Below are 24,302 nucleotides of genomic sequence, written 5' to 3'. Positions count from 1 at the left end.
GTTTCTTGTTTATTTTTCTGATAACGTCGTTGTTTCAGAATAGAGTCCCTTATTTTGTTTTGTGTAAACACAGACATCAAATATCACTATGGTTTGTAAGGTTTTGTAGATCCAACACCTAAGCTCCAAATAGACCTGACTGAGCGAGCCAACATCTGTGGAGTGAGGAAGTTAGGTTTTTTTAAGTGCAGAAAAGTTAATATCTTTTAAATCTGGTAATTCGAGCAAGCCTAGTAGTAGTAGCAGCTACTAGGAATGTGCTAAATTGTTGCTTTGTTTACTTATAGGCCTGTCATACGTCATCTCTTCTACAGCAGTATAGGCCTATAACAGTCACAGTAAACCTAACTTTTGTTTTCTCTGAATGGCTTAAAAGTTACATTTTTATTCATGTCACAGTGTATATGGCATAGGCTAAAAAGCATGCTTATTTGGGCTTGACATTTGAACTCTGTCCCATTGTTCTATCGGTTTTCATGATGAAGAGCAATCGCCTTTCAAAGAAGCGAAAGAAAAATGATCGCACATGGGCTGAAGCTGCGACTTTGGTATTTATGAATCTATCAGTATAAAGAAGCTTTTGCTTTTTATTTCCCAGGCGATTTGAAGCAGGCTAAATTAAAATATCTTTAATGCTATATTTTTGAATGTTCTTGCATGGTATATCAGTATATTAGCGAATGATTGATGGTAGGGTATGGTATTGTAATCTTTATTCTTGAACTGAGGAGAGTCTTAGCACGATTTAAACTTGGTGATGATTCCTCATTGCTTGAACCCCGTTTAGCTACCGAGTGTTTTTATTCAAGTTCCGATGGATACACATTTTTTGTTTGTTTTTTTGATTAAATTGCACAAATTTGAAAATTATTATCACGACCTCTGAACAGGAACAAGTCTCTTTCATTATTGTGCAAGGGCATTACCTTGGTAGCGCACCTGAAAATCGAACCTAGAATACCATCTTTAACACTTTCCACTCCTATGAGCCAGGTGCAACTGTTTTGTCACTGAGCCAATAAAGTTTAGATGGTCAATATTTCAGTTAATTACTTCAATTTTATGTGTTATTTTAGTTTTATTAAATTCAAGAAATCTATTTTTCAGTGGTGTTGTGACTTGAGCTCTGGGCTCTCAGTTATACGAATTGGGTACAATGCTTAATGGTGTTATACTATTGTGAGCATTTATTTTAGGCCAGGTGTTTTTCAATGCATGGTTTTTTCAATGTTTCTGATGAACAGTTTCAAATTCGGGCAAGCCCACAAAACAATTGCAAAAGTAAAAAGTTTTTTTCTTGGTCCAATTACTTTATTAGAATCACTCCTATATTTTGAAAGAGTGCTCAATCACCGTCACCCATATTAATTCCATTGGGTTTAGTGCACAAGAGCGGGATGAATTTGTATACTAGACCCCTTTTACCCAAATTGTGACGTCTTTTACTTCTGCACTATGCCCATTCCATCACTAGAATGAGGTCAACATGGAAACAAAATCAGGAATATTGAAATAAAACCATCATCAGATGAAATAAGATCAACGACGTAGTTAGTTAGGTATAAAAAGATCGAGATCTTACTGCGTTGATAGATTTTTTTCAGTCATATTGAGCTTATTCCAGTGATAATGATGTTTTACTGTTATTGAGGTAAAAAGCCTTATCTAAATCATTGCCAAGTTTAAATCATGCAAAGACGTTAGAACTTCAGTTCAATGATAAATTGTTTGATGCTCATCCTATTAATTAATTAATTAAATATTTAAGTAATCGTGATAATTAAATTAAATGCTATGTCACAGGCTATTCAAATGAGTCCCACCAAGGTGCTTGGGATCCGTCAAATTCTTCGCACAATTCATGAAAAATGCCTAAAAGAAATCTCAATGAATAAGTAAGTTTATATATCATTTTTACGATGATATACTTTTTGATGGTATTATGATCGTTTACATGTAATGTGTGCTTGAGTGTTGATCGGAAAATTTCTTGTAAATGTTTAGTTTTGGTGTATAAAGTATAAGACGTGCAATTTACAGAAAGTGGTAAATTATGGTATAGGCTAATACTAATTTACGGTATGCTATGTGAATTTTTAGATTTATAGTTTTTCTTAAATTATAATCCACATAATCCGTGACGTATAGCGTATATTGCTTTTCGTAGAAAGTTAACAAAACAAAGAAAACATTGTGCTGGAAAAAACATGTTTTCAAGTTATAGTGAAAACCTTTTTTGAAAAATAAATATTTAGCAAAAACGTTTGTGTCTTTTTGTATAAATTACCAGTTTTAGCTTTGTATCTACAGTAATGTCACTAATGTGCAACATCATTCTGTGCAAATGTTGATGTGAATTAATCCATAATTCCTAATATTCCCAAGTTATATAGTTTCATAATATTGCCATTTTACTGGGTGTCATACAAAGATATAATAACAAAGATTATCCTAACAGCAAGCAGTGTGAGTAAAAACTACTTTTGTAAGAAGAAAATTTCTAAGGTTGGTTAATTTTATTTATCAATCATATGCTTTAAATTGCAAATCTTTTTTCAGGGCAGCAGAAAATGTGTTAACCACAATGTTAAATCACCATGCGCAGCTACCGAACTGTCCTTTCTACCGTGTTAAAGGCAGAATTGGATTGTATGCTTTAAAGGTGAGATTTACATCAAATCTTCTCCAATTCACTCTAACCTGTCGTATGGTGTTAGAATTTTTTGACAAACATGCAAAATTTACTTCAAAATGACTTTGCAGGAATCATGGTTAAAGCAAAATGCAGAAGTTGTGCCTGATCAACAGAGCTCAGGTATAATAAATGGTTCTTTGATAATAATACATTGTGAATTCTAGTTAGACTTTTAATTAAGTGCTAGTTTAGCTTTTTTCGCTGATACTAATGATTGAGCTTATTGCTAAAATTTTGTCATGGTAGAGTTTTTATTAAATAGCCCAGGTAGGCATATTCAATGGCTTTTATAATAAAAAACTCGTGTGCCTGATTATATTTTTAAATTTTAGACATTTCTTCGGACAAATGTGAGGAAAATTTAGAAAATGGCGATGCTAAAGGTAAGTCAACATTGACATCAATGTTACTACATATCGTACCAATGTAAACCAGCGATCCTCAGATCTTTTTGTACCGTTGACTGTTTTGCACGCGTCCACACCAATTTTGTCACTGGCCAGCAAAGGTGTTTGGTATGTATAACAACGATATACGCTTTTTGTCACACAGTTTAAGTATATTTTGATTAATTGGAACCAAGCCAAGGTATGCTATGCTCACTTTATGTAACTGTGATGATAATGGTTCTTTGATCCAACCTAATTGCTTACCTTTAGCTACACATTTTATAATCAGTTTTAAACAAAACTGCTTCTACATCTGAATCGATGTCTTAACAGGAATATAGATAAACGCATTAAAAACTACTAACTCGAAAAGCACTGCGAGTTCATATGACTGTGCCAATATAACTCATCACGCTCATTGGATCTTGTTAAAAATGTAGCGTTTTTATGGGTGCTTTGGATTGTTACAATGGTTTCTGCAAATAAATGTTTCAATTGTCATCCACGAGAACACATAAACGACATCGCAATGGTCATCTTCGAAAATTTGTTGGGGATAGACTTGGTGCACACCAACGCAGTATTACAATTAAGTGGAAGAAGCTGGCCAGTGTCACAAAAAGTGTTTGTAAAAGACAAGACATTTTTTAGCGATCATCTGGACATGAAAATATATTTTACTTGCATGTCTTAAATAAACTATCTCAACCAAGTGACTAAGCATTTTGTAGTTGTCGGGGAATTTTCAAAGCATTTTCTCTTTATTAGTTTCATCACAATCTATCACAGCTGAAACTGAACTTACTAACGGAGATGTGCGCGAAGCTCATGCATTCTCTATACAAGGAAGAGCCGTTTCACTCGATCAAAACAAGAGGATGGTAATATCCAAATACTTCTTGAGGTTTTTGTGTGTATTTTAAGATACATGTATCAAATGGTTTGTGGATACTGTTTTTGGTTTTAAGACATGTTAGCTTTGCTGAAATTGTTACAGAAGATGAACAAAAACAAATCATACAAATTAAACTACAGCAATTCATCGCTGCTCACAAATATATAAAGTCTAAGCTTTTTTTTTGTACAGGGCTTCCTGAATGCAGACGTGTACACCAGGAATAACTCATTATGTAGGAGTAAGTTTCGGAAAAACTTGTAAAATATTTTAATGTATCCCTTGTTTTGTTACAGAATGAACTGATCAATGTGAATAAGGCCTCTAATAACATCTTTTTGCAGATTCCCCTCCAGTTAGCTCTAATGCAAAGCACAATCCGCAAACGCAGGCCACTTACAATCGCTCCAGGCAGACTACGGGTCGACAACATGCAGCTATAACCAGATCAAACTCATTTTACAACATTTACAATTCCAACTACTCATCTAAAAACAACTGTTCGTTGGATTTGGAGACGCCGAGTAGCATCTTAGTAAATGCTAACATGAGAGTGAGTTCTTTGCTGTTGCTTCCCATGCTGTTTATTTGTATAATTTTGTAGCACTTCAGTTATGAAATATGTTGTAAATATTTCTAGACGCTGGTGAATCGAGAGACATTTGCAATGCTTCCCTCTTCTTATCGTTACAAATTGACCACTCTACTGCCAGCATGTGACCAAGTTCTTTCAAATATTGCTGATAATAATCAGAAGATTTTAGTGCCTTCAGAGACAGCATTAACCAATGAATTTTTCACCCAAGCAGTGCAGGTAAAGTGTCTTGTAGTTTTTTCTTGCTTTTTTGTGCCACGTTCTTTTATTATAACTTCATGTAGTTATCATGTATAGAACGCATTGAACACTGCGTGGTACACCGTGTACATATACGTTACGTATATGTATACGGCATCTAATGTATCTATAACACGCATTACCAGTACGCAATATTACAGTGTTTCAACTTGAATATAATGTTGTATGGTATAAAAATGTAGTGTCATTGCATCATATTTTGCTTCAGGAATGGCGAGAAAGGCTGAGTGACGGAGAGTTTACCAGAGAAACTCAATCACGCATTGTTCAGGAGATTGCTAAAGAGAGGAGTAAAATTGATCCTTGGAAGGAAAAGTTTTTTGAAGAATATTATGGTCAAAAGTAAGTGCTTTGATGACCAAGTACGAAAGAGCCCTTGTCTACACACGTATTTACACTTTGTGCAAGGGTACTAATATGATTTAACTAATTTTATCTGGAATGCAGACAAGTTCCATCCAAACGGTTACGAAGCAGAAGCCAAAACCTTGCCGCTGAAACCGGACATCAAATGCGAGATTTGGGGATGGAAGCTCAAATGGCATTATTTGCTCATCTAAGGCCAGGTTCGACTGAACAAAGTTTTTTTGTGCTGATTGCCTTAAACTGGCTTTAATTAAATATAATACAGTATTTATATTATTCACTTTATATGTAAGTTCAAACTGTAGCAGAAATTTTTGAATAGTACCCCCTATCATTTTGACTCTGTGCTCTTGAGTTTTTTGTTGTTATTTTTCGCTTTCAGAACTTGAAAAAAGTGAAAACTCTGGCGACAGTGATCAGGAAATTTGCATCAGTGATGAAGATCTCTTTGAAATATCTCAAGCTAGAAAAACAAAAACCTGCAACAAAAACTTCCACATGAGAACAATGCCTGTCGCCAGCACCTTCAAAAAGAACTTGAGCTATGCAGAACGCATTGCGAGAACCAAACTTGCCAATTCGAAAATCTCCAAATATAGGACTACCAATTCCCCAATGGGTCTCAAAAAGCGACCCGTGCTAGGGACAAAAACGTCCCAAATGCGCCGCAAAGATGGTTATTCGAAGAAATCAGCGCGTTTCAGTTCATCAGCGATTATCATGAAACCATCGAGGGCATTTTCAGCATTAGTGCGCTGCGCTGCTCACGACGCCACTAACAGGTTATCTGAAGCCGATTCTCTCAATGAGAACAGGTTAGATTTAAACGAAGATGATGGTGATCATAAGATATTGCATGTGAGGAGAAGATCAGAAAATGGATCTGCGATTGCAGACCATTCATACACGTCGGCACTCTGGCAGGAGGTATTATGAATAAAACTGTATATTTTTAGTTGAAATCAAGTTAATTATTTAAACTTAAATGAACTGAATTAATGTGACGTTAAATGTGACGACCTAAAAGAGTTTCTTGGAACATCAACCTATTCTTTTTTTAGAAATCAAGCACTTACTCAAACAACAACAATCATACAGGTAAAAAATTAAAGTGATTTTGAAAGCTAAATCCATAGAACATGTTGTAATCCTAATCGCATGTTTACCATCAGTTAACATGCTTGGTACCAATATTTCATTATAGTACCATCGCGTTCATCTACGACCCTTATCTTGTGCCCAAGAGGCGATCTTGTAAACTCGACAATCGCTACTTTTCAGACAGAAAACTTTACAACTAAGCAAAAAGTAAGCCTTGTTTGTGTCTTTGTATTGGTAGAACAGATCTTACTTGAACGAAGCGCAGTATTTGGTTCTCAACCAAATCTGATCAACTATACTTTGTAGAACGAAAAGCAACCTGCAACTGCTGGCACAGTTGAGGAAAGATCGAATGCGCAATTATATCCTAGTGTTAGTAAAAGTCAAGATTTTGGCTTCAAAGTTGTAAAAACCACGGATACCACAGCATCATCCGACACTGAGCGTGTACTCAGCTTGTGCGCCCGGCCTCTCACGCCAGAATCATTTGTTACTGGTTGTGCGAAAGCCCCAAATGCTTTTATGGGTAATATTAAGCAAGCACCAAGCCCACTCACCCTCGATGCCAACGTTGATTCACCTACGAGCATTTCCAAGTAAAAAGCATGTTAATAAGCTGTAAGATACAAGAAATTGCTGAGTACTTGCGTTAGTTTTGTTATTGTCCAAACGAAAAGCAAATGAAAAATTGATATATTGTTTTTAGGAAAGAAGCTGTAAAAGCAGAAGTTCCTTTAAGCACAAAAGATAACGACAGCAAGGATATTTCCAACATATTTTCCCCTTTAATTCAACCAGCAAAAATGTTGCCGTCATCTTGTTATATAGTTAAAACCAATCCGTCCGATTCAATTTGTGCAACAAGCGATGTACAATCGACTTGCTCAAGCTCTTCTACAACAGCCAAAGAAACAACAATCAACAAAGTGAAACAAACCAGTGCCGTTGGAATGACCTTGCTTAGTACAACAACGTTGCATTCAGGGACTTCTCCCATTGCACATACCGTTGAGAGAGCAGAAGCGCCTACTTGTGTTGCAATCTCTGTGCCCCAAAGCATTGCTCCTATTCCGCAACATTCAAAGTTTAACACGCAGCCACCATTTCCAATTCGACCGTCCACATCTCAGAATAGACCCAGAATGAACTTTTCACCAGCTGGGAATTCCCCCCTTGTTCCAGGACGATTTTCACTTGTCGGTTAGTGAACGTTTATGTATTTACGAATGTTTATGATTTGTTATAAAGTGCTGTTACGTTGTAAATATCAAAACTAGCCATGCATTGACTATTACGTTACGTTTTCATAATATGTGCTGTTTTATTGAAAGGTACAAAGAGGCCTCTAGCGCCATCTCCTGGTGCTTTCTCTTCTCCATCTTCTCCTGCCAGATGGAGCAGTGCATCTAATTCGCCCCCTCCAGTTAAGAAGACAAGGACCCTTGCAGAGATCAAGGCACAAATGAAAGCGAAACGAGCAGCAGCCGCAGCAGCAGCAAGTGTACGGTAAGTTTCATGTCAATGTTTTACCACACACTTCAACAATTTAGAGATTGTGAAGCGGACACTTTTTGGTAAAAAGCTACAATAATAAAATAGAGAAATAACGCACTAAATGGCAACAACTAAATTTAGTAGCTGTATCCGGTTTTGTATTGTTTTGTTCGTTTAAGTAATTCATATTACAAATGGTCATAGGCGTCGATTCCGAGGGGAGGGGGCATAATTGTGGAATCGATAGTATTCAGATTACGATCATTGCCCACAAAGGTTTCAATTTACCTCGCATAACCTTTTGGAAGACGATTATTACACACGGTTTTGCCCAACGTGATGGTTATTACTTGCACAAGCGCTTAAATCGTTACAAAATGAAAATCATTTTACTGTGACTGCAATTAATGGATTGCAGCGAAGGAAAAAAGGCGACAAGTGTATGTGTGACGGAACGTGCGTTTGTCAAAAGAGGAATAAAAGCAAAGGCAATGGTCATTACTGAAAAAGCCAACCGAGAAAGATCACTCGCTTCAAAGCAGCCGCTCGAACAGCAGATAACACAAGAGAAAGATAATAAAATAATGTTACAAAACAAAACTTATTGTTTTGAAATTAACTCCTTTTTTATTCTTTAATAAATGCAATTGTGATATAAAACAACGGTTTGAAATAAATCGTTTTAACTCGTAGTGGCCATTAAGACACTGATTTCTTGTCGCTAGTTAACGCTGTAGAACTGTGTTCTACTTTTCCTTCATACAATCAAAATGCGTGGCTATCAAATGAAAAGCTTAGGATCAGTTTAGCAGAAGTCCCATGCAAAAAGACTGTTCTTAAAACTTGCTCCAAGATATTTGATAAATTCACATATTTATATATGCAAAAATGCATTGCGATACATAACTACACAACAACGATAACGTTGTACCGATCTTAAGCTCTCATATTGGGGAAATCCCCAAATTTCAATATGCCCCTCCCCATTTTTTCATTTTCTTTTGAAAAATTGACGCATATGCAAATTGTATATTTATGATTTTCACACTAGACCTCCAGTTACGTCTCAACCACATGGTGTCGTTGCCGCAAACTCACAATCACATATTTTCAACGCCACAACATTTCCTGTATATTTTCCCATGGTGACAGACCCCAACACAGTCACCCCCGCCAATACCATTGCCACCCCATTGCGCCCCAACTCTGCCGCTTATGTAAGGTTACCAAACACTGGGACTTTACCCTTGGAACGGGTTCAGTGGGTTAGCCACAATGACACTGCAGTTAATAACCAAAGTGCTGCTCCTGCATTTCAAAACACCGCTCCTATGCCAGCAAACATCACACTAAAAAAGGTAATTTGGGCTTATATTAGGTCGATAGTTTCAAGTTATAATCACAAGGTAAAATATAATCCTAAAATATGTAGAGCTTTGAAATCATAAGGATTCATTCTTGTTGGCAAAGATGGCATTTTTGATGTAGTTTGTTGATTTTTAAACGCAGCCACCTACAGCTTTGGTCGACATCAAAACCGAGCCGAAACCTCTCGTCGAAAAACACGAAAAGTTACAATCTTCTCCACCTGGTGGAAAGCCCTCAGGAAAAAGCAAGATAACCCTGAAAATAAAAGCAGCTGGATCCGCCATTTCTCTTAAGGTATATTTATGAAGATATTGCTGTAAAATATGAAACAGTTATTGTGGAACATGGAATTATTGCACTAATTTGATTTTTATTCCCCCCAGGTGGATGCAGATGTCATTAAGAAGGAGATGAAAAGGTCATCCCCATTACCATCTTCCAATGATGATGACTCTTCATCGGATGACACAAATTCGGAAGATTCTGATTCCGGAAGAAAACTTCGTCATGCCCACCGAGGACCTATTAGGCTCCCGAGACCAGTCAGTCAAATACGTTCACCAGACTCAGAAACCAGTGCATCAAAGTCGCGATGGGTTTCCCCAGAACTAGATACAGGGCAAGAAAAAGACAACGGAAGTAAAAATTTGTCCATCTCCGAGCGCCAAACCCATGTTTTGTCTCCAGCATTATTGGTGAAACCTGCTCCTGTCTTCGGTGTACCGCCCTTTAACGTCAAGTAAGAGCTATTTCAGTGTTGCGTGGAATAGTGACTCGAAAATCTTTTACATTCTATCTCATTGTACTTTTGATATTAACAGTTTGAATGGTTTTCAAATTGTTTGAGAATAAAATAAATAAACAACCATCTAAATAACTTTTTATTTAGTTTGAAGCCAGTAACAAGCACAGAGTCCTCAGTTGGCAGTTTTGCCACCAGTTCTTTGTTCCAGTCAAAAACCTTGTCTCTCTTCTGTGACAAGCCAGTATCTGGCACGTGGTCTGCTAACAAGGTAATGAATTTATTGATTGATATACAGTGGACGCGTATTTAACTTCAAGGGTTCTATATGATCTATATAGGCATTTTGTAGATGTAGCAGATTCTTGAGATATCGGAAATTTTGAGTTCACAAGCTTCCACTTTACTTCATAAACTAGTGGCAACTGTATTTCTGGTGTAAACAATTATGCCTGTCGGCTGTCGGATGTAAAAATAGTATTGAATATAGTCCTATCATTTTTATGCCTTAGCCTAACCTTGTGCTAAACTTGACGCAATATTTTCGAAATAAAGATTGTAGCAGACTCCAAGTTTCAAGCCTCCAAACTACCAACGTCAACACTGCCGCAGAAACAATTTGGTGACAATTCTTCTCCCAAATACAGATCAACAAGTAAAGGTAATTAACTTCCTGAATTTTGTACTTCCAGAAGCCAAAGTATCTGGTATTAAAATTTGATATTCAAAGAGTTGGTTCTTTTAAAATTCTTTTACTTAGTGAAAGTGCTGTTTTCTCTTATTTTTTGGTGTTTTAAAGTGTCCGTTTGTTTGTAACAGCTCCACCAATTCAGTTTAATTGAAACAACATAATGTAGTTAGTAGTTGTCAAGTTAGCCAACTAGATATTGTACAAGGGTAAAACAATCCATCACACAGTCCTTTGGGGTTGGTTCAAGTAAAAATCTTAAAAATTTTTTCACCCTCCAGGAAAGAATATGCAAGATCTTGCCGCGTCGCGAACGCGTATTATTCATTCTGACTCGGCAGATGATGACGCTGAGTCATCAGATGAGGAAGATCCCGCTGACTCAACAATTTCAACGACAACAGCATCTGAGAACGACAAGGTGAGCACTGCGGCTTACTCAATATCCTTCACGTTACGATACTACATTTCATTTGCGTCACCAAGAGTTGTAGTGATATGATTATGCGCACCATCTTAGGCCTCTGACAGTGATGATTGCACGCGACATGTGACAAGGTGGGAGCCTCCACAATCTGGGGCGACCGGCGTGGTTGCGGTTCCACGGCAGACAAACGCCGACTCGAGCGATGAGATCAAGTGAGTTAGTTGTTTGTACACAGCATGCACAGAACTTTGTAAATTTTGTGTGTAACTCATTTTTCCTTGCAGACCAAACTTACCCGTTCCACCACCTGTAGTTGCTACTAATAAGCAGTCGACACCTGGCAGCTGATACTTTGTGATTTTTGACTTCTGCGTTTTGCAAATCTGTGTCCGTAAACTTCATTATTTCTGCTGCCTTTAAGTTATTTTAATTATGTCCCAGTAAGGAAATTTCTCTTTTTCCTATTGTGAGTACACTGTACTCTTAAAATGGGTATATATGATGAGCGTGTTCATATCTCTGTACACTTTTTTAAGTACTGTGGGAATGTGTTTGTATTTTACCATTTTTTGCACACAAATAGATTTGTTTTGTTTTTCATTAATCTATGAAAGTTTTTGTCTTGATTTTAAAACTAGCTGAAATACAAGCACTTTTTCATTGACTTTGTTACAGTGGTCCTTTTCCTGAGCATCACAATAAGAATGTATCAATATAAACAATAACAAAAGTATATTTACAATTTGTAAAATGTTAAATACATATAAAAACCTCTGAAACTTTAATTAAATTCTAATGTTAGTGGCCAATCATCAAAAATCTATGTATTCTTTTTACAAAATAACACTACAATGTCGACGCAGTTTGCTAAGGCCATCCCACATACTCTAAGAACAACGCCTTCAACAGACGGGCCTCGTATGCGACAGTTTTTCTTCCGTCTGGTGCTTTAGGACCATCATTTATTGAAGGTGCTGCATTGGAAACTGGAATGTCTTTACCATGTAGTTCACAATGCTCAAGAAACTGAATGACTTCTTGGAGGATGGAATCTCGAAGACTGATCATATTTCTGCCCAGGTTTTCAAGAAGAGCCAAAACACATCTCTTGGCGTAAAACCAAGTATCCACTCCGAGTTTACGATTGTAAGGTTCAAGGCTTTTTATTACCCTTGATATACCAAAATCGAAATTGCCTTTTGCACAGTAGAGAGTTCCGATGACAATATTAACGATGCAAAGATGGAATATTTTACGATCTGGATCCTCGTAAGACATCTGCTCCTCTTCCTTTTCAATCTTCCTCATCAGTTCTTCCGCTTCTTCATTTTGACTCGTCATGATGTACGAGACGCAAAGATTTGCCAACACCACAGCTTCCACATCCAAAATCGAATCATAATGCTTTTTGACAATTGGTTCATAAAACCCAGTGGCTTCTTTAAATTTGTTATCCTGCATGAATAACACATGAGCAACGTTAAGCCTCCAAGGATCTAATTCGTTGCAAAACTCCACAGATTTTCTAAATACACGTTCCACTGCTGCACAATTATCACGGTCCCAGTATATTTTAGCTTGCTGCATTAATATTGGAATATATCTCTCCATTGCTTCCTCGTAATCAGTAACAAACTTTTTCACACCAACTTCATCACGTAGATCTCTCGCTTCTTGAACCACCTTCGTTAACTTACGGAGACTGTCAATGTGGCGGCTTGCCATTTCATCTAATTTTCGAAAAGCTTCTTCAGGCGCAGTTTGCTTTGTAATCACGGCATCAATGAACTCGTACAAGAACGGAGTCAGATACTTGTAAGTGAACTCCGAGTACTCAGCAAGTACATCGGCTGCAAGATCTAGGTAATCGTGTTTCACGTAGAGAAGAAGCAAATTCCCAAATGTTTCAGGAGGAAATGTGGGTTGTTGGAGCAAGAAATGGAGCTTCTCAAATCCCTCTGTTGCTTTAGTTTGCATGTTCATGAGAGCCATGTTGTGAAGAGTGTAGGGATCTAATTCTTCTTCTGAACGTGGAGGCATATCTGTTAGTGCTTCTCCAGCGGCATCGTAATTCTTTAGTTGATACTCGATGGCTGCCTTAAGATTAAACGCTTCAACCAAGGCTGTTTCCTTCAAGAGAACAGTGTTTCCAACACTGCGAACATCAATTCCTTCAGTAGTCATGCCAACACTCAGCTCTGGATGTTCCCGAATTCCTCTTTCAATGACATCAGCAATGTGTTTCAGGGCTGGAGCATACTGCTTTTGACGATAGTGACACAGTGCGATATTGTAAGACAAACTGGCACGATATCCTGCCAACTGAATGGCCTGCTGAAATTTTTTACACGCTTTCTCAAACTGATTTTCTTTGCATAACAAACATCCCATGTTGATTACGTTATCAGGATCATCTTCTTCGGAAGATTGTTCCACCAGACTCTTTGCTCCAGCGTAATCTTCCTCCATATATTTAATGGCTGCTTGGATTTTCTGAACTTTGGTCTGGTATGCCGGATTTTCGATGCCAAATGATGCTTTCATCGCTGTTTGATAATCTCCACCCTTGTAAAGTGACATTACATAATACAGCTTGTAATCATCAACATCTGGACATATTTGCGAGAGCTGATTGTAACAATCTGCTGCGTTAAGAAAATCTTGGCTGTGGTAATAGCAGTATGCCAGTAATGAAAGGGTTGCTCTTAGTTGCGGTTGCTTTTGAAGTTCAATGTTGAGAATGTCAATTGCACTTGCATACTGTCCATCACGTATCTTTTTGTAAATTGTTGACGTATATTCCCCGTCTTTGATGGTATTCATGCTTAGCAAATAAAAAGGCCTATAACTGCTTTAAACCTTCAGAATTTTTGTACAGTTATTAAAAACCAACTAGGCAGACTACAGGACCAGCGTAGCACAATAGATTACTATCTATGAAATTTTCAAACAAGATTTTAACGTGACATAAGCCACATGTTACGACTATTTTCTACCTTTAAAACAATACCAAAAAGCTAAAGTAGCTTAACACTTTCAACGATGTAACACACTGAACAATGAACGGGTAAAGAAGCTGGACTGAAAAATAGTAATGGTGTTGTATGACCTAATTCTAGCTGTTGTTTGCGTCATCTCGAGGATTTTTTGAATCATATTTAAGAAGACAACGAACAAATATGTAAACTTTAGTTTTTACTTTATTCAGACTTTCGATAAACAACACATTATTAAAAAAAACGTTTGTGCTTTACCAAATCTTTTCTTATTTATTGAAGCAGTTAATAAAATCGACCCTATCACGTTGCAAATATTATTACTTTTACCAAGTGCAAAAAGAACAGCTTCATTTAGAAGAAATCTTCCTCCTTAGCGAAAGCGTTGCAGCTGACTTGACTTGGCGTTTTATGTTGAACATAAGTTGTAGAGAAGACCTGGTGCTCTGAGATATGAAGCGAAATGAACTGTTTTTATTCTATACTTATGTTAAATATATAGTGAAAATGTAGTTTGATAGTATGCACATTAAAGACTAGTAACCTTAGTCTGCTTTAGTTAGTTTTTTCATGATTCAGTGACCTCAATTTTATTATTGTGAACTAGACCTAGCTTGGAGTAGGCCTTTTATTTTTGGAAATACCTTAAAGAATTTGTTGTAAAAACACTGACTTAATTTTTAAAAGGTTCAACCATCTGTGCGACAAACACAAAATAGTGCAAATTGCGAAGGGATATTGGTACTGGTACTTCAAAAAATGCGTGGACTATGTAACCATGTAATAACCATGTTAACTGTTACATCTTTCTGTCGTTATTGTGTAGGCCTGTAGACTCACTTGCTGTTATACACTTATTGCTGTTATACACTTATTGCTGTTATACACTGTAATAAAATTGTAATTACTGGGTATGTTTAATGCAGGTTGCTACTAGGATAAATTTAAGTGTTTGTCTGAGCGACATGTCAAAATCAAAAAATAACGAATGTGTTAAAGTGGTTGTGCGTTGTCGGCCACTCAACCAAAAAGAAATCGGCGAACATCATGAAAGTGTGGTCAATATGGATCTAAAGATGGGCCAAGTTCAAATCAAAAACCCTAAAAGTATTTCTTATAACTGACTTTTTTTATTTTCTTATGGATTTTGCTAAACTAACATGGAACAATGTCAATGTCACCATTTAATTTCTGAGTGAAAAGTAAGGCAGCTTGCAAAAACAGAAGTTTTGGCATGATGGCATGAACTGAAGCTTTAATTCTTTGTTTGTTTATAATAAATTGGCGTTCAGACAAGCAGTTTTTCTTGGTTTATTTATTATAAATTAGCGTGAAAATAAAAAAAGTGGGGAATGCACATTGTTGAACCTCGTGTGTGCAGCTGCCAAACTTTCCACTATGGATTTTGTTCCTACTTTTTGATTTTAAAGAACTTTTACATTTTCAGATCCTACAGATACCCCCAAAGCGTTTACCTTCGATTCCATTTATGACTGGAATTCAACGCAAACTGATATATTTGAAGAGACCTTTCAAGGTTTATTGGATTCTGTTTTAAATGGGTTTAATGGAACAATTTTTGCTTATGGCCAAACTGGGACTGGAAAGACCTTTACAATGGAAGGTATAATGACAGTGTTTTGTTAAATCCTTGTAACTTTTCGTACTTGAAAGCAATCACAGTTAAAATGTATACAACTCAGTTATGTTTTATACAAAAATTATGTACATAAGTGGTTTTTGTTTTTACAAAATTTTTGCATAGTTTGTTAGTGCTCATTAACGTTGTCTAGCAGTTGTGGTGTTGTTAGCAATGATATTATTTTATTCTTTGTACATCATCGTGCTTGTACATTTGAAGGTGTTCGGTCTAATTTTGATCTCAGAGGTGCCATACCACGATCTTTTGAACATATTTATAAGCACATAGCGCGCACCAAAGATCAGCAATATTTGGTGCGAGCCTCATATCTTGAAATTTATCAAGAAGAAATTAGAGATCTTCTGTCAAAGGATCAAACAAAAAGACTAGAATTAAAGGAAAGACCTGACACAGGTTTTGAAAGAACAAAGTGTTATTTTATCAATTACCTAAAGTAATTCTGATTAATTGTTTCTGATTTAATGATCCAAGACTGAATGAAAAGTGAAACTGTAGCATGCGGAAACTACATATATACAGATATACCGACACCGTGTTTCTTGCATTGCAGGTATTTATGTAAAAGATCTACTTTCTTTTGTTACAAAATCCGTAAAAGAGATTGAACATGTGATGGATGTTGGAAACAAAAATCGAAGTGTTGGAGCCACAAACATGAACGAACACAGGTTAAAGTGTTTTGCTCTGTCATCCACATAATTTCGTTCTCGTTTAATAGTGGCAATATATTATTTCTGAATGTAGAGGTTATACTTGTATTGCAAAATTTCATAATTTCCTTTTTCATAATTTTAGTTCTCGTTCCCATGCTATATTTGTCATAACCATAGAGTGTAGTGAAGATGGTCTTGATGGGAAAAATCATATTCGTGTTGGAAAGTTGAATTTAGTCGATCTCGCCGGCAGTGAAAGACAGGTGATTCCTTTAGTTAAACAGGCATAACTTTGCTTGCAAGCTTTTACGCACATTTGAAAGAAATAGAAAACAAAAACAATCTTAAAAACGTTTCAGGCAAAATCTGGTGCAAGTGGCGAAAGGTTAAAAGAAGCAACCAAGATTAACCTCTCCCTTTCAGCATTAGGTAATACAGTTTAAAAGTCCTATCACTGTGTACAAAGTTGGTTGGAAGACCTTGCTTCTTAATGATGTTCCATTTTCAGCACTTGTTTGATAACATAATAATCAATTTCTTTGCACTTGTTTCCATTTGTTCTAAATAATTAAAAAATGCAACATATGTTATATCATGACTGCTCTAATTAAATGTTCTTAAATATCTATAGGAAATGTCATATCGGCGTTGGTTGACGGCAACAGCCACATTCCATATCGAGACTCAAAGCTCACGAGGCTGTTACAAGATTCACTTGGTGGAAATGCTAAAACTGTCATGGTAAAGAGCTAGCTTGAAGATTAGTATCAGGTGATGGGTAAACTTTGTAGTTGTTTTATAATGCCTGTCTGTTGTTTTTTCGAAAGGTTGCCAATATCGGTCCAGCTAGTTACAACTTTGACGAAACCATCACTACCTTGAGATATGCAAATCGAGCAAAGAACATCCAAAACAAACCTAAAATTAACGAGGATCCCAAGGATGCCCTCCTCCGCGAATTTCAAGAGGAAATTGCAAAGTAAATAACAACTTGATTCATCAAATATTATGAATTTGTGCATTGTCATTACACTAGCGCTCTTTCTAATCTGCTGCTTCTAACTATTATTTTCCATTGCTTGCAACTTCCAACAGACTCAAAGCTTCGTTGGAGAACAAGGGTCGAGGAGGAGGCAAAAGAAGCAAGAAGAGAAGAGGAGGCGTTGACGGTGAAAGTGTTGGGTCTTCTGAAGAGGACGAAGATGATGATGATGATGGTAATATCAACAGATCTATGATTTAAGCATCGAATTTTATTGCTTCTTAATTCAAAATATTTGTTTTTATTTCCACGATATACATTGTGGTAAAACTTTCTGCGAACGTTTAGCAAAATCTTCTGTAAGATTTTAGTATTTTTTTTGTCCAGTGAAATGAATTCTAAATATCTTTATACAAAACTTTTGCAAGAATCAGTACATTTAAGGTTGTTGTGTTACTCAGAGAGTGTTTCGGAAAAGCAAAGAGCCACACTGGAAGATGATAAAAAGAGAATTCTTCAAGACAAGAACATGGCGGAAGAAGAAAAAGTGAAACTGCTTCGAGTGAAAGAAGAAAAACTTCACGAACTCAAGAAACAACATGAAGCCAAAGAAGCACTTGCAGCAAAAATAAACGTAACTTTAATATGGTTTTGTTTGCAGTCATGCGGCTTCTTGACTTGTAATAATTCTCCTCAGGGGTAACGTCAAAAGCCAATTTATAAGTTTTTTTGCGATGGAAAAGTTTGTAGCTGACGCGTTTCCTTGGTATTTGAATTTTGTCTCATTCGTTCCAGGCAATGCAAAGTAAGTTACTCGTGGGCGGAAAAACAATCGTCGATCGCACGAATCAGCAACAAAGGGAACTGGAGGAAAGAAGGAAACAGCTGATTGAGCAGCAACAACTGGAGAGGAAGATGAAACAGAAGCTGCTCGATGAGGAGGAAGGTGCTGAGAAATTTAAGGAGAGCTACTCCACTCTTCGCGAAGAGGTGGACGCTAAATCCAAGCGTCTTAAGAAGGTATACAAGCTGCACGGATTGTCAGTAACGTTTGAAATCACATTAAATCCGGCAGTTGATATTACGATGTTGTGTTGTTGCAGATATACGCTAAAATGCAGCATGTCAGACAGGAAATGAAGGACATGCAGGCTTTATATTCTAAAGAGTTGCAAGAAGTCGAATTAGCACAAATGGAGGTAAGGCCGCCAGTGTTTTTCGAACTTCTTCTAACTAACGTATCATTGCGAAAGTTTTAAAAACTGATTATTATCTTTAAAATTTCACAGCCCAAAGTTACAATTGTTTGTTACAGATGACAAGGGAATTAAAGTTTAAGACATTGGTTATTGAGAACTTCATACCAGCGGAGGAAAGAGAAAAATTAGAAAAGCGGATACAATATGATGAAGATGATGACGACTTTGTAGTCAAACCCTTGAGCAACAATGCTAAGTAAGTCTTCTTGGGATGTAAAACATCCAAGTATTCGGATGGTATATTCAAGTAAAACGTTTTTGTAGTGGTTCCCAACCTTTTCTTACTTGTTGCAATAATTGTTTTCTCGTGTCCCACAACTTTGAAACTGTTACCTAATTGGCCTAAAGTATGACTTGCAGACCACAGGTTGGGAACCACTGATTTTTGAAGTATTTTGTCTCTATCTTTCCAAATAAGATTCCTAAATCTTAATTTACTTTCCAATCCTTTGCACAGCTAATATTTCAGCTGGTTTGTTTCCTTTGAAATCTTTTTGTGCGAGTTTGCTTGATATTTTTCTTCAACTACTGCAGTCAAACTATGATGAAACGTCCACACAGCGCCCACCATGGACAGCAAAGGCCGACATCGCAACATGCCAGAGTCGCTGCTGCGGTTGGGTTTAATCCACGTTATCGTGGGGATAATATTCTGCTTGTTGACTTGGACCTGCCCTCTCGTACCACCAAGGACTACATTGGTCCTACAGTCGCACCGAAGGTTATTCTATGGATTTGTAGCTTTGTCTTCATTGTAGGAAGAACACCAATTTCTGTTCATTATTTCAGTTAGATCATTTTCACATTTTTTTCTCTTTTATTGGGTGCGTTCTAAATTTTTAGCAATAAGTTAATGATTAATTATTATTTGAAAGGTTCAAGCGGCCTTGGAAGCAGCATTGCAAGATGAAGACGACATTCAGCTGGATGCAAGTGCTGAAAAATTTACCAAGAAGATCAAGCAAAGGTTTATCTCATTACTGCTTTATCATCCTCATAAGCTTAAAGAAATGTAAAGTAACGTTTTTTTATTCGTTGCAGAGCTAAATCAGCCCGTTCACGTCGTTCAGCAAAAAGGTCAGAAAATATGACAAAGAATTCTGATCAAGAGCTGTATCCAACTTCAAGAGGTTTAGTTCCTAAATAAGTTTGTATTGCATTTTCTCTTAATCAATCATATCTCATTTTGCTGGTTCAAATTTGGAATGAGATGACCGCATTACAATTACACTGTGTTCATGTTTTTGTTTGCGTATAATATTTTCTGAAAGTTATTTAGCGGCCAGCATATTTGTCGAAATGGGGCTGTGTATTTTTTCAGTGAAACTTTCATAATTAGAATGTGAAGCATTAGTTTTAATGGCATGCAAAAATCGTTTAAACAATTCAACGATGCTTACACTTATAACATTTTTGGTTCTTTACTTGACACCTATTATAGCCTTGATAAGTTCTACTTAGTCGTAGTCTGTGGCAACCTTTTCAATACCGTGAGTGTTTTTTGTAAAGTAGCAATTTCACCAACTTAAATTTCATTCCAGATTTTATTTGCACCATTTGTTTTTTGTTTTTATTTATTTTCTGTAAAATGAAGGTATTTTTGTTACAAACACATAGTATATAATTAGCTTGTTACCTTCTGGTTATATTGCTGTCCTGTGAAATATGTAGGCCGTCTGGTCGCTCTGTCACAGCTTTTTTTCACATGTTTAGCAAACAGTTGTCCTTCAAGTATACTCGCTATCCTGTCTGCATGAAACGTTACTGCAACGTGTTGGTCATTGTGTCAATAACAAAAGTATTATTGAAAAGAATGACACAACTCTATTATATGTCTGCTTCTAACTTAAAATACATTTCAGACATTGCTAAAGCTAACAAAATACTATCCCACTCAGCGAATGTTTATTTTGATGTTTTACAATTCTATCGATTACCAAAGAACAACAGAGATGATAATTATTCAGGAAGCCTTTCTTCATCATCCTGCTCTTGCTAAGAGAAAAATGACCAATTCTGTATTATTTTGCAGCAGCTACCGGTAGATGTACCAGCTAAATAAAAAAATTTCCAATTAAAGGACAAACATAGTTTCTGAACACATCAGCAGTGATACTATCTTTTTGTGTATGGTGCAGAAACAAAAAACAGCAATTAGCTTTCTTACTAGTCAGCAATGCAGGCTGGGAAGTGCGTGAAGATGAACGAACGTATTGTCCAGTAAGATTCCATGGGTTGGTATCGTATGAAAGGGAACCTGGACAGAAGTGCATCTTCATATGCATTTAGCACTGGGGACAAATCAGACATTCCTGCATTGGTATAGCCGACCAGCTGGTTCACCTGGCACATAGTAAGTTTAATGTTAATTTCTCCAATTCATTTCTATTTAAATTCTGTCATGTTTCGGTTGCATAATAGAAATGATATTACTCGAAAATCAAACAGCTCTTGGCCATAATCTTCCTTTATGTTGTCTGGCATATTATTCCACAATAATTTGCTCATTTCCTTCACCGATTCTTTTGTGAAGATGTCTGTGCCAGCGATGTAGTTTCCCGGCTCAATAATAGAAACCTGATGGTAGAATCAAAATTACATACTTATTCAGAAAAATTCCAAACCACTTACTCACATTTGATAGTAAAAGTAAAACTGCAAAAAATGATGCTATTTGCAAGAAAATAAACCTTGACACCCCATCTCCTCATTTCATATCTGAGGCAATCTGAAAATCCTCCCACGGCAAATTTGCTGACTGCATACACAGATCGGGACGGTGCCATCATCCTAGCTAAACCACTCGCCATGTTGACTACGCGACCTTTTGACCTGCACATGACATCACCCTTGTCGGTCGGGCAAGATAAAAACAAGTGAAGAACACCAGACAAGCACTAGACCTTCTTATTTGTGGAAGAAAGGCTTTGGTGCACCTGACCAAACCCCATAAATTGACGTCCATCACTTTCTTGTATAAATCTATCGATGACCACTCGATCTCACCAAATGCAGATGCTCCAGCGTTATTAACAATGCCCCATAGCCCTATGGTGTGCAATGCAGAATTTCTGGTTTTACGTGATTGTACTCTGATGGTATGACATCATATATTCTAGTGACCTTTCCTGTTTAGCAGTTTTATATTATCCTCTTTCGGGATAGCAAGACAAATAATGTCATTCACCTGGTTGTCCTTCTGGCAAATTTAGTTGCACAAATCTAACTGCATCTTCAATATGCTTGTCATTGGTTACGTCGAGCTGAATCACTTTCATACGATTCGATCCAGTTCTTTGTAATTCAAGCGCTCCTTTGCCCCCCTTGTCTTTCAATAAACAACCTAATTGCAATGATTAGATTTGAAATAAGTTTGAATTCTATTTAAGCTTAAGATTGCAACATTAACATAAAATAGCCTTGCACAAAGTATGACAGATTTGCTATACCTGCGAAAACATACATTCCTAGATCATCAAGCTGTTTGGCCAATCGCAACCCGAACCCTGTGTCACATCCCGTGATTAACACAGCTTTCCCCTTCGGATTAAGTCTAAATCGGGGTACTATTGATTGCAGCAGGACACTGAGGAAGCATACCACAAAAAATCCAACAGCCAATTCAACTCCTGACAAGATATGATGTTGTTGTAAAGAAATTGGAACTGAAGGTATTGTTATGTATGAATTTCTACAGAAAATCTGATGACGTAAAAGTTATTGCCAACCGCCGACTGATATTCCCATCCATTGCAAAAGCACTGACGATGTTGCTGGAACAACAACTCCAAATAAGGCAGTCAACACCAAAGCAGCAAACAGACTTCTTCCAAAATCGCCTGACAGCATTGTTTCAGAGCAGATTTTAAAACGTCGAAGTTATACACACAAGCTTAGCTGCATTAAAAAAAATTTTGAAGATAATTATTTTAAGTGTCTTGTCTAAAGCCTACGAGCATTTACTCGCAAGTGTGTGGTGCAACTTGTACATTTAATTTGTGGTTGCACACTTACTTGTTAAGACCTTGAACCACTGATTGCAACGAATCAGAGGACATTTAAATGCTTAAAGTCAACTCAGAACGCCTTGCTCCACATGATACTTTCCTGCAATGACTACACTGTCAAGTTAATTATCCCATAAAAGTTTGCTTCCTGTCCACCATGCCGGCTGCCAATGTTTACCATAACTATGCTAATATTGACTAATTTACACAACTGGCACCTCTCTCTGTTCCTGCTGGATGTGGTTGTTTCTTCATGAACTTTCCTTAGTGACTAAAAGACCTTTACATATCATTTGCACATAAAAGTACAGTACTTGGAACTTTTGCAAATTTACTGTGAAAGTTGTGCGTAAATTACAGCACCTCGTTTGATGCTTATTTGTTTTGCACAAATAAGATTCGCTTGATGTACCATTAGAACTTCATTCAGCATAATTATGCCTTCTATTTTCACTTTTTGCAGTCTAGCACAAGATGCCAAGTATAACAATGTCATACCAAAGCTTGTATTATCAACTTGTCCTGATAAAATCACCAAGTGCAGTTAAACGTTTTGTGAAAATCACTGTTACTATTACATTTGTTTTACCAGTACCAACGAACCCATTTGCACCATTTATGCACCATTTACCCACTTCATCAGGGTAAAAACAAATGCAAAGTACTGGATTGTTGTATCAATCCCAGGCATCACAAATTAAGCTTCAAGAATTTAAACCAGATTGTACTTTTGGAAAATTTAGTTGCATGAGTCCAATGGCATCTTCAATTTGTTTGTCGTGGACACTTCAAACTGAATGACTCCAATTAAACCCTTTTACATTATCGCTTTTTTTCAAGAAGCAACCTAAAAATACAGGAACTAAGAAAAAATTGTTCAGAAGTTATAAGCAAATTATTAATGTCTATTAAAATTTTCAAACCTGCGAAGATAAGCATTTCTTTACCTTTAAGTTGCTCATTTTCAAACTAAATCTTGAATAAAATCCGCCATTAAAACAGCTTTGCCTTTCCAATCCAACCTGAAATGAGTTTTGTTGGCCGTGCTAACCTTCCATTGTTACAGCACTACTGTATAGTTAACACCTTGTACGTTTTAAGCTTTCGGGTTTTCCAGTTCATTGAATGTTTGTGAGCATATTTCTTAATATGTTTTGCTATAACAAGGTTAGCACCTTTTCGCTCACCACTGTCAATGGCTAAATGTAAAACAACATGACGAGTTACTAGAGATGGAAGTACCATTATCAGAAAGCTGGGTATTAGAAGGCTCACAGCTATTCATAATATCCATTTCCAACCAATCAAGAAATACACATGGATAGAGTGTATATTTATGAAAGTAAAACTTAATTATATGCTAGATATACGTATGATAACTGGCATTGCGGGCAAATACAGTGATTGTGTAACAAAATGGTGATTTTGTGCTAGAACTTTTAGTTGAACAAGGTGATCACACCATCAAGTGTTGATGGTGATGGTATTCATTGATTATGACTCTCCAAAACCATGTAAACTTTTCACAACCCGAAAGTCTAATTGTCTGTGCTCATTTATTATCGTCTGATTGCAGACAATTCTTAGCAGTATCTTCAGTTTAAATTGATTGTAGTTTGAATGCCTTTGTAAGCTCAACCGCTTACATGATTAGATTGATGTTGAATCTTCTCCAACTGTCGCCGATTACTGTCTAATTGGCTCGACATCAATAAGCACAA

General features: G+C 36.7%; 4 protein-coding genes across 4 annotated transcripts; 2 read left to right on the top strand and 2 right to left on the bottom strand.

Moving 5' to 3' along the window:
• Positions 1–403: 403 nt before the first annotated feature.
• Positions 404–11,685, top strand: LOC143448444 (uncharacterized). Its single transcript, XM_076948204.1, has 25 exons — positions 404–548; positions 1,804–1,895; positions 2,560–2,662; positions 2,764–2,815; positions 3,028–3,078; positions 3,853–3,965; positions 4,172–4,220; positions 4,324–4,532; positions 4,620–4,793; positions 5,044–5,177; positions 5,283–5,401; positions 5,584–6,128; positions 6,263–6,299; positions 6,406–6,509; positions 6,609–6,898; positions 7,009–7,502; positions 7,634–7,808; positions 8,848–9,154; positions 9,306–9,458; positions 9,548–9,903; positions 10,054–10,177; positions 10,462–10,567; positions 10,876–11,015; positions 11,115–11,233; positions 11,306–11,685. The coding sequence occupies exons 1-25, from the start codon at positions 477–479 to the stop codon at positions 11,367–11,369; spliced, it is 4,182 nt and encodes a 1,393-aa protein (XP_076804319.1). The 5' UTR covers positions 404–476; the 3' UTR covers positions 11,370–11,685.
• Positions 11,686–11,736: 51 nt separating this feature from the next.
• LOC143448445 (intraflagellar transport protein 70A-like) lies at positions 11,737–14,001 on the bottom strand. The gene has a single exon (XM_076948206.1). The coding sequence runs from the start codon at positions 13,842–13,844 to the stop codon at positions 11,889–11,891; it is 1,956 nt and encodes a 651-aa protein (XP_076804321.1). The 5' UTR covers positions 13,845–14,001; the 3' UTR covers positions 11,737–11,888.
• A 923-nt stretch (positions 14,002–14,924) lies between these two features.
• Positions 14,925–20,388, top strand: LOC143448757 (kinesin-like protein KIF3B). The gene is made up of 16 exons (XM_076948613.1): positions 14,925–15,124; positions 15,465–15,641; positions 15,879–16,073; positions 16,231–16,348; positions 16,476–16,596; positions 16,693–16,762; positions 16,965–17,074; positions 17,161–17,312; positions 17,429–17,550; positions 17,777–17,949; positions 18,111–18,335; positions 18,419–18,514; positions 18,631–18,770; positions 19,109–19,295; positions 19,450–19,541; positions 19,616–20,388. The coding sequence occupies exons 1-16, from the start codon at positions 14,938–14,940 to the stop codon at positions 19,719–19,721; spliced, it is 2,271 nt and encodes a 756-aa protein (XP_076804728.1). The 5' UTR covers positions 14,925–14,937; the 3' UTR covers positions 19,722–20,388.
• Positions 20,389–20,462: 74 nt separating this feature from the next.
• On the bottom strand, positions 20,463–22,494 carry LOC143448758 (D-beta-hydroxybutyrate dehydrogenase, mitochondrial-like). Its single transcript, XM_076948614.1, has 8 exons — positions 22,303–22,494; positions 22,024–22,203; positions 21,762–21,917; positions 21,478–21,622; positions 21,265–21,406; positions 21,008–21,151; positions 20,742–20,917; positions 20,463–20,628 (listed from the first exon to the last, which is right to left on the bottom strand). Exons 1-8 carry the CDS (start codon positions 22,421–22,423, stop codon positions 20,610–20,612), a joined length of 1,083 nt encoding a protein of 360 aa, XP_076804729.1. The 5' UTR covers positions 22,424–22,494; the 3' UTR covers positions 20,463–20,609.
• Positions 22,495–24,302: the final 1,808 nt, after the last annotated feature.

This window comes from Clavelina lepadiformis, chromosome 3 (genome assembly GCF_947623445.1).
Source record: "Clavelina lepadiformis chromosome 3, kaClaLepa1.1, whole genome shotgun sequence".
Taxonomy (NCBI): domain Eukaryota; kingdom Metazoa; phylum Chordata; class Ascidiacea; order Aplousobranchia; family Clavelinidae; genus Clavelina; species Clavelina lepadiformis.
The sequence above is the reverse complement of the archived record's forward strand: the minus strand, read 5'-3'. Positions and strand labels throughout refer to the sequence as shown.

Bases quoted from the DNA above. Each gene is read 5' to 3' on its own strand.
- LOC143448444 (XM_076948204.1), top strand. From the start codon at position 477: ATGATGAAGAGCAATCGCCTTTCAAAGAAGCGAAAGAAAAATGATCGC. The intron at 2,816-3,027 runs GTATAATAAATG...TTTAAATTTTAG, and splicing joins GCCTGATCAACAGAGCTCAG to ACATTTCTTCGGACAAATGT. The intron at 9,155-9,305 runs GTAATTTGGGCT...TTTTAAACGCAG, and splicing joins CAAACATCACACTAAAAAAG to CCACCTACAGCTTTGGTCGA.
- LOC143448445 (XM_076948206.1), bottom strand. From the start codon at position 13,844: ATGAATACCATCAAAGACGGGGAATATACGTCAACAATTTACAAAAAG.
- LOC143448757 (XM_076948613.1), top strand. From the start codon at position 14,938: ATGCAGGTTGCTACTAGGATAAATTTAAGTGTTTGTCTGAGCGACATG. The intron at 17,313-17,428 runs GTAAATAACAAC...AACTTCCAACAG, and splicing joins TTTCAAGAGGAAATTGCAAA to ACTCAAAGCTTCGTTGGAGA. The intron at 18,336-18,418 runs GTATACAAGCTG...GTGTTGTTGCAG, and splicing joins AATCCAAGCGTCTTAAGAAG to ATATACGCTAAAATGCAGCA.
- LOC143448758 (XM_076948614.1), bottom strand. From the start codon at position 22,423: ATGCTGTCAGGCGATTTTGGAAGAAGTCTGTTTGCTGCTTTGGTGTTG. The intron at 22,204-22,302 runs GTTGGCAATAAC...ATATCTTGTCAG, and splicing joins GATGGGAATATCAGTCGGCG to GAGTTGAATTGGCTGTTGGA. The intron at 21,407-21,477 runs GTCTAGTGCTTG...TGTCATGTGCAG, and splicing joins TTTCTTCCACAAATAAGAAG to GTCAAAAGGTCGCGTAGTCA.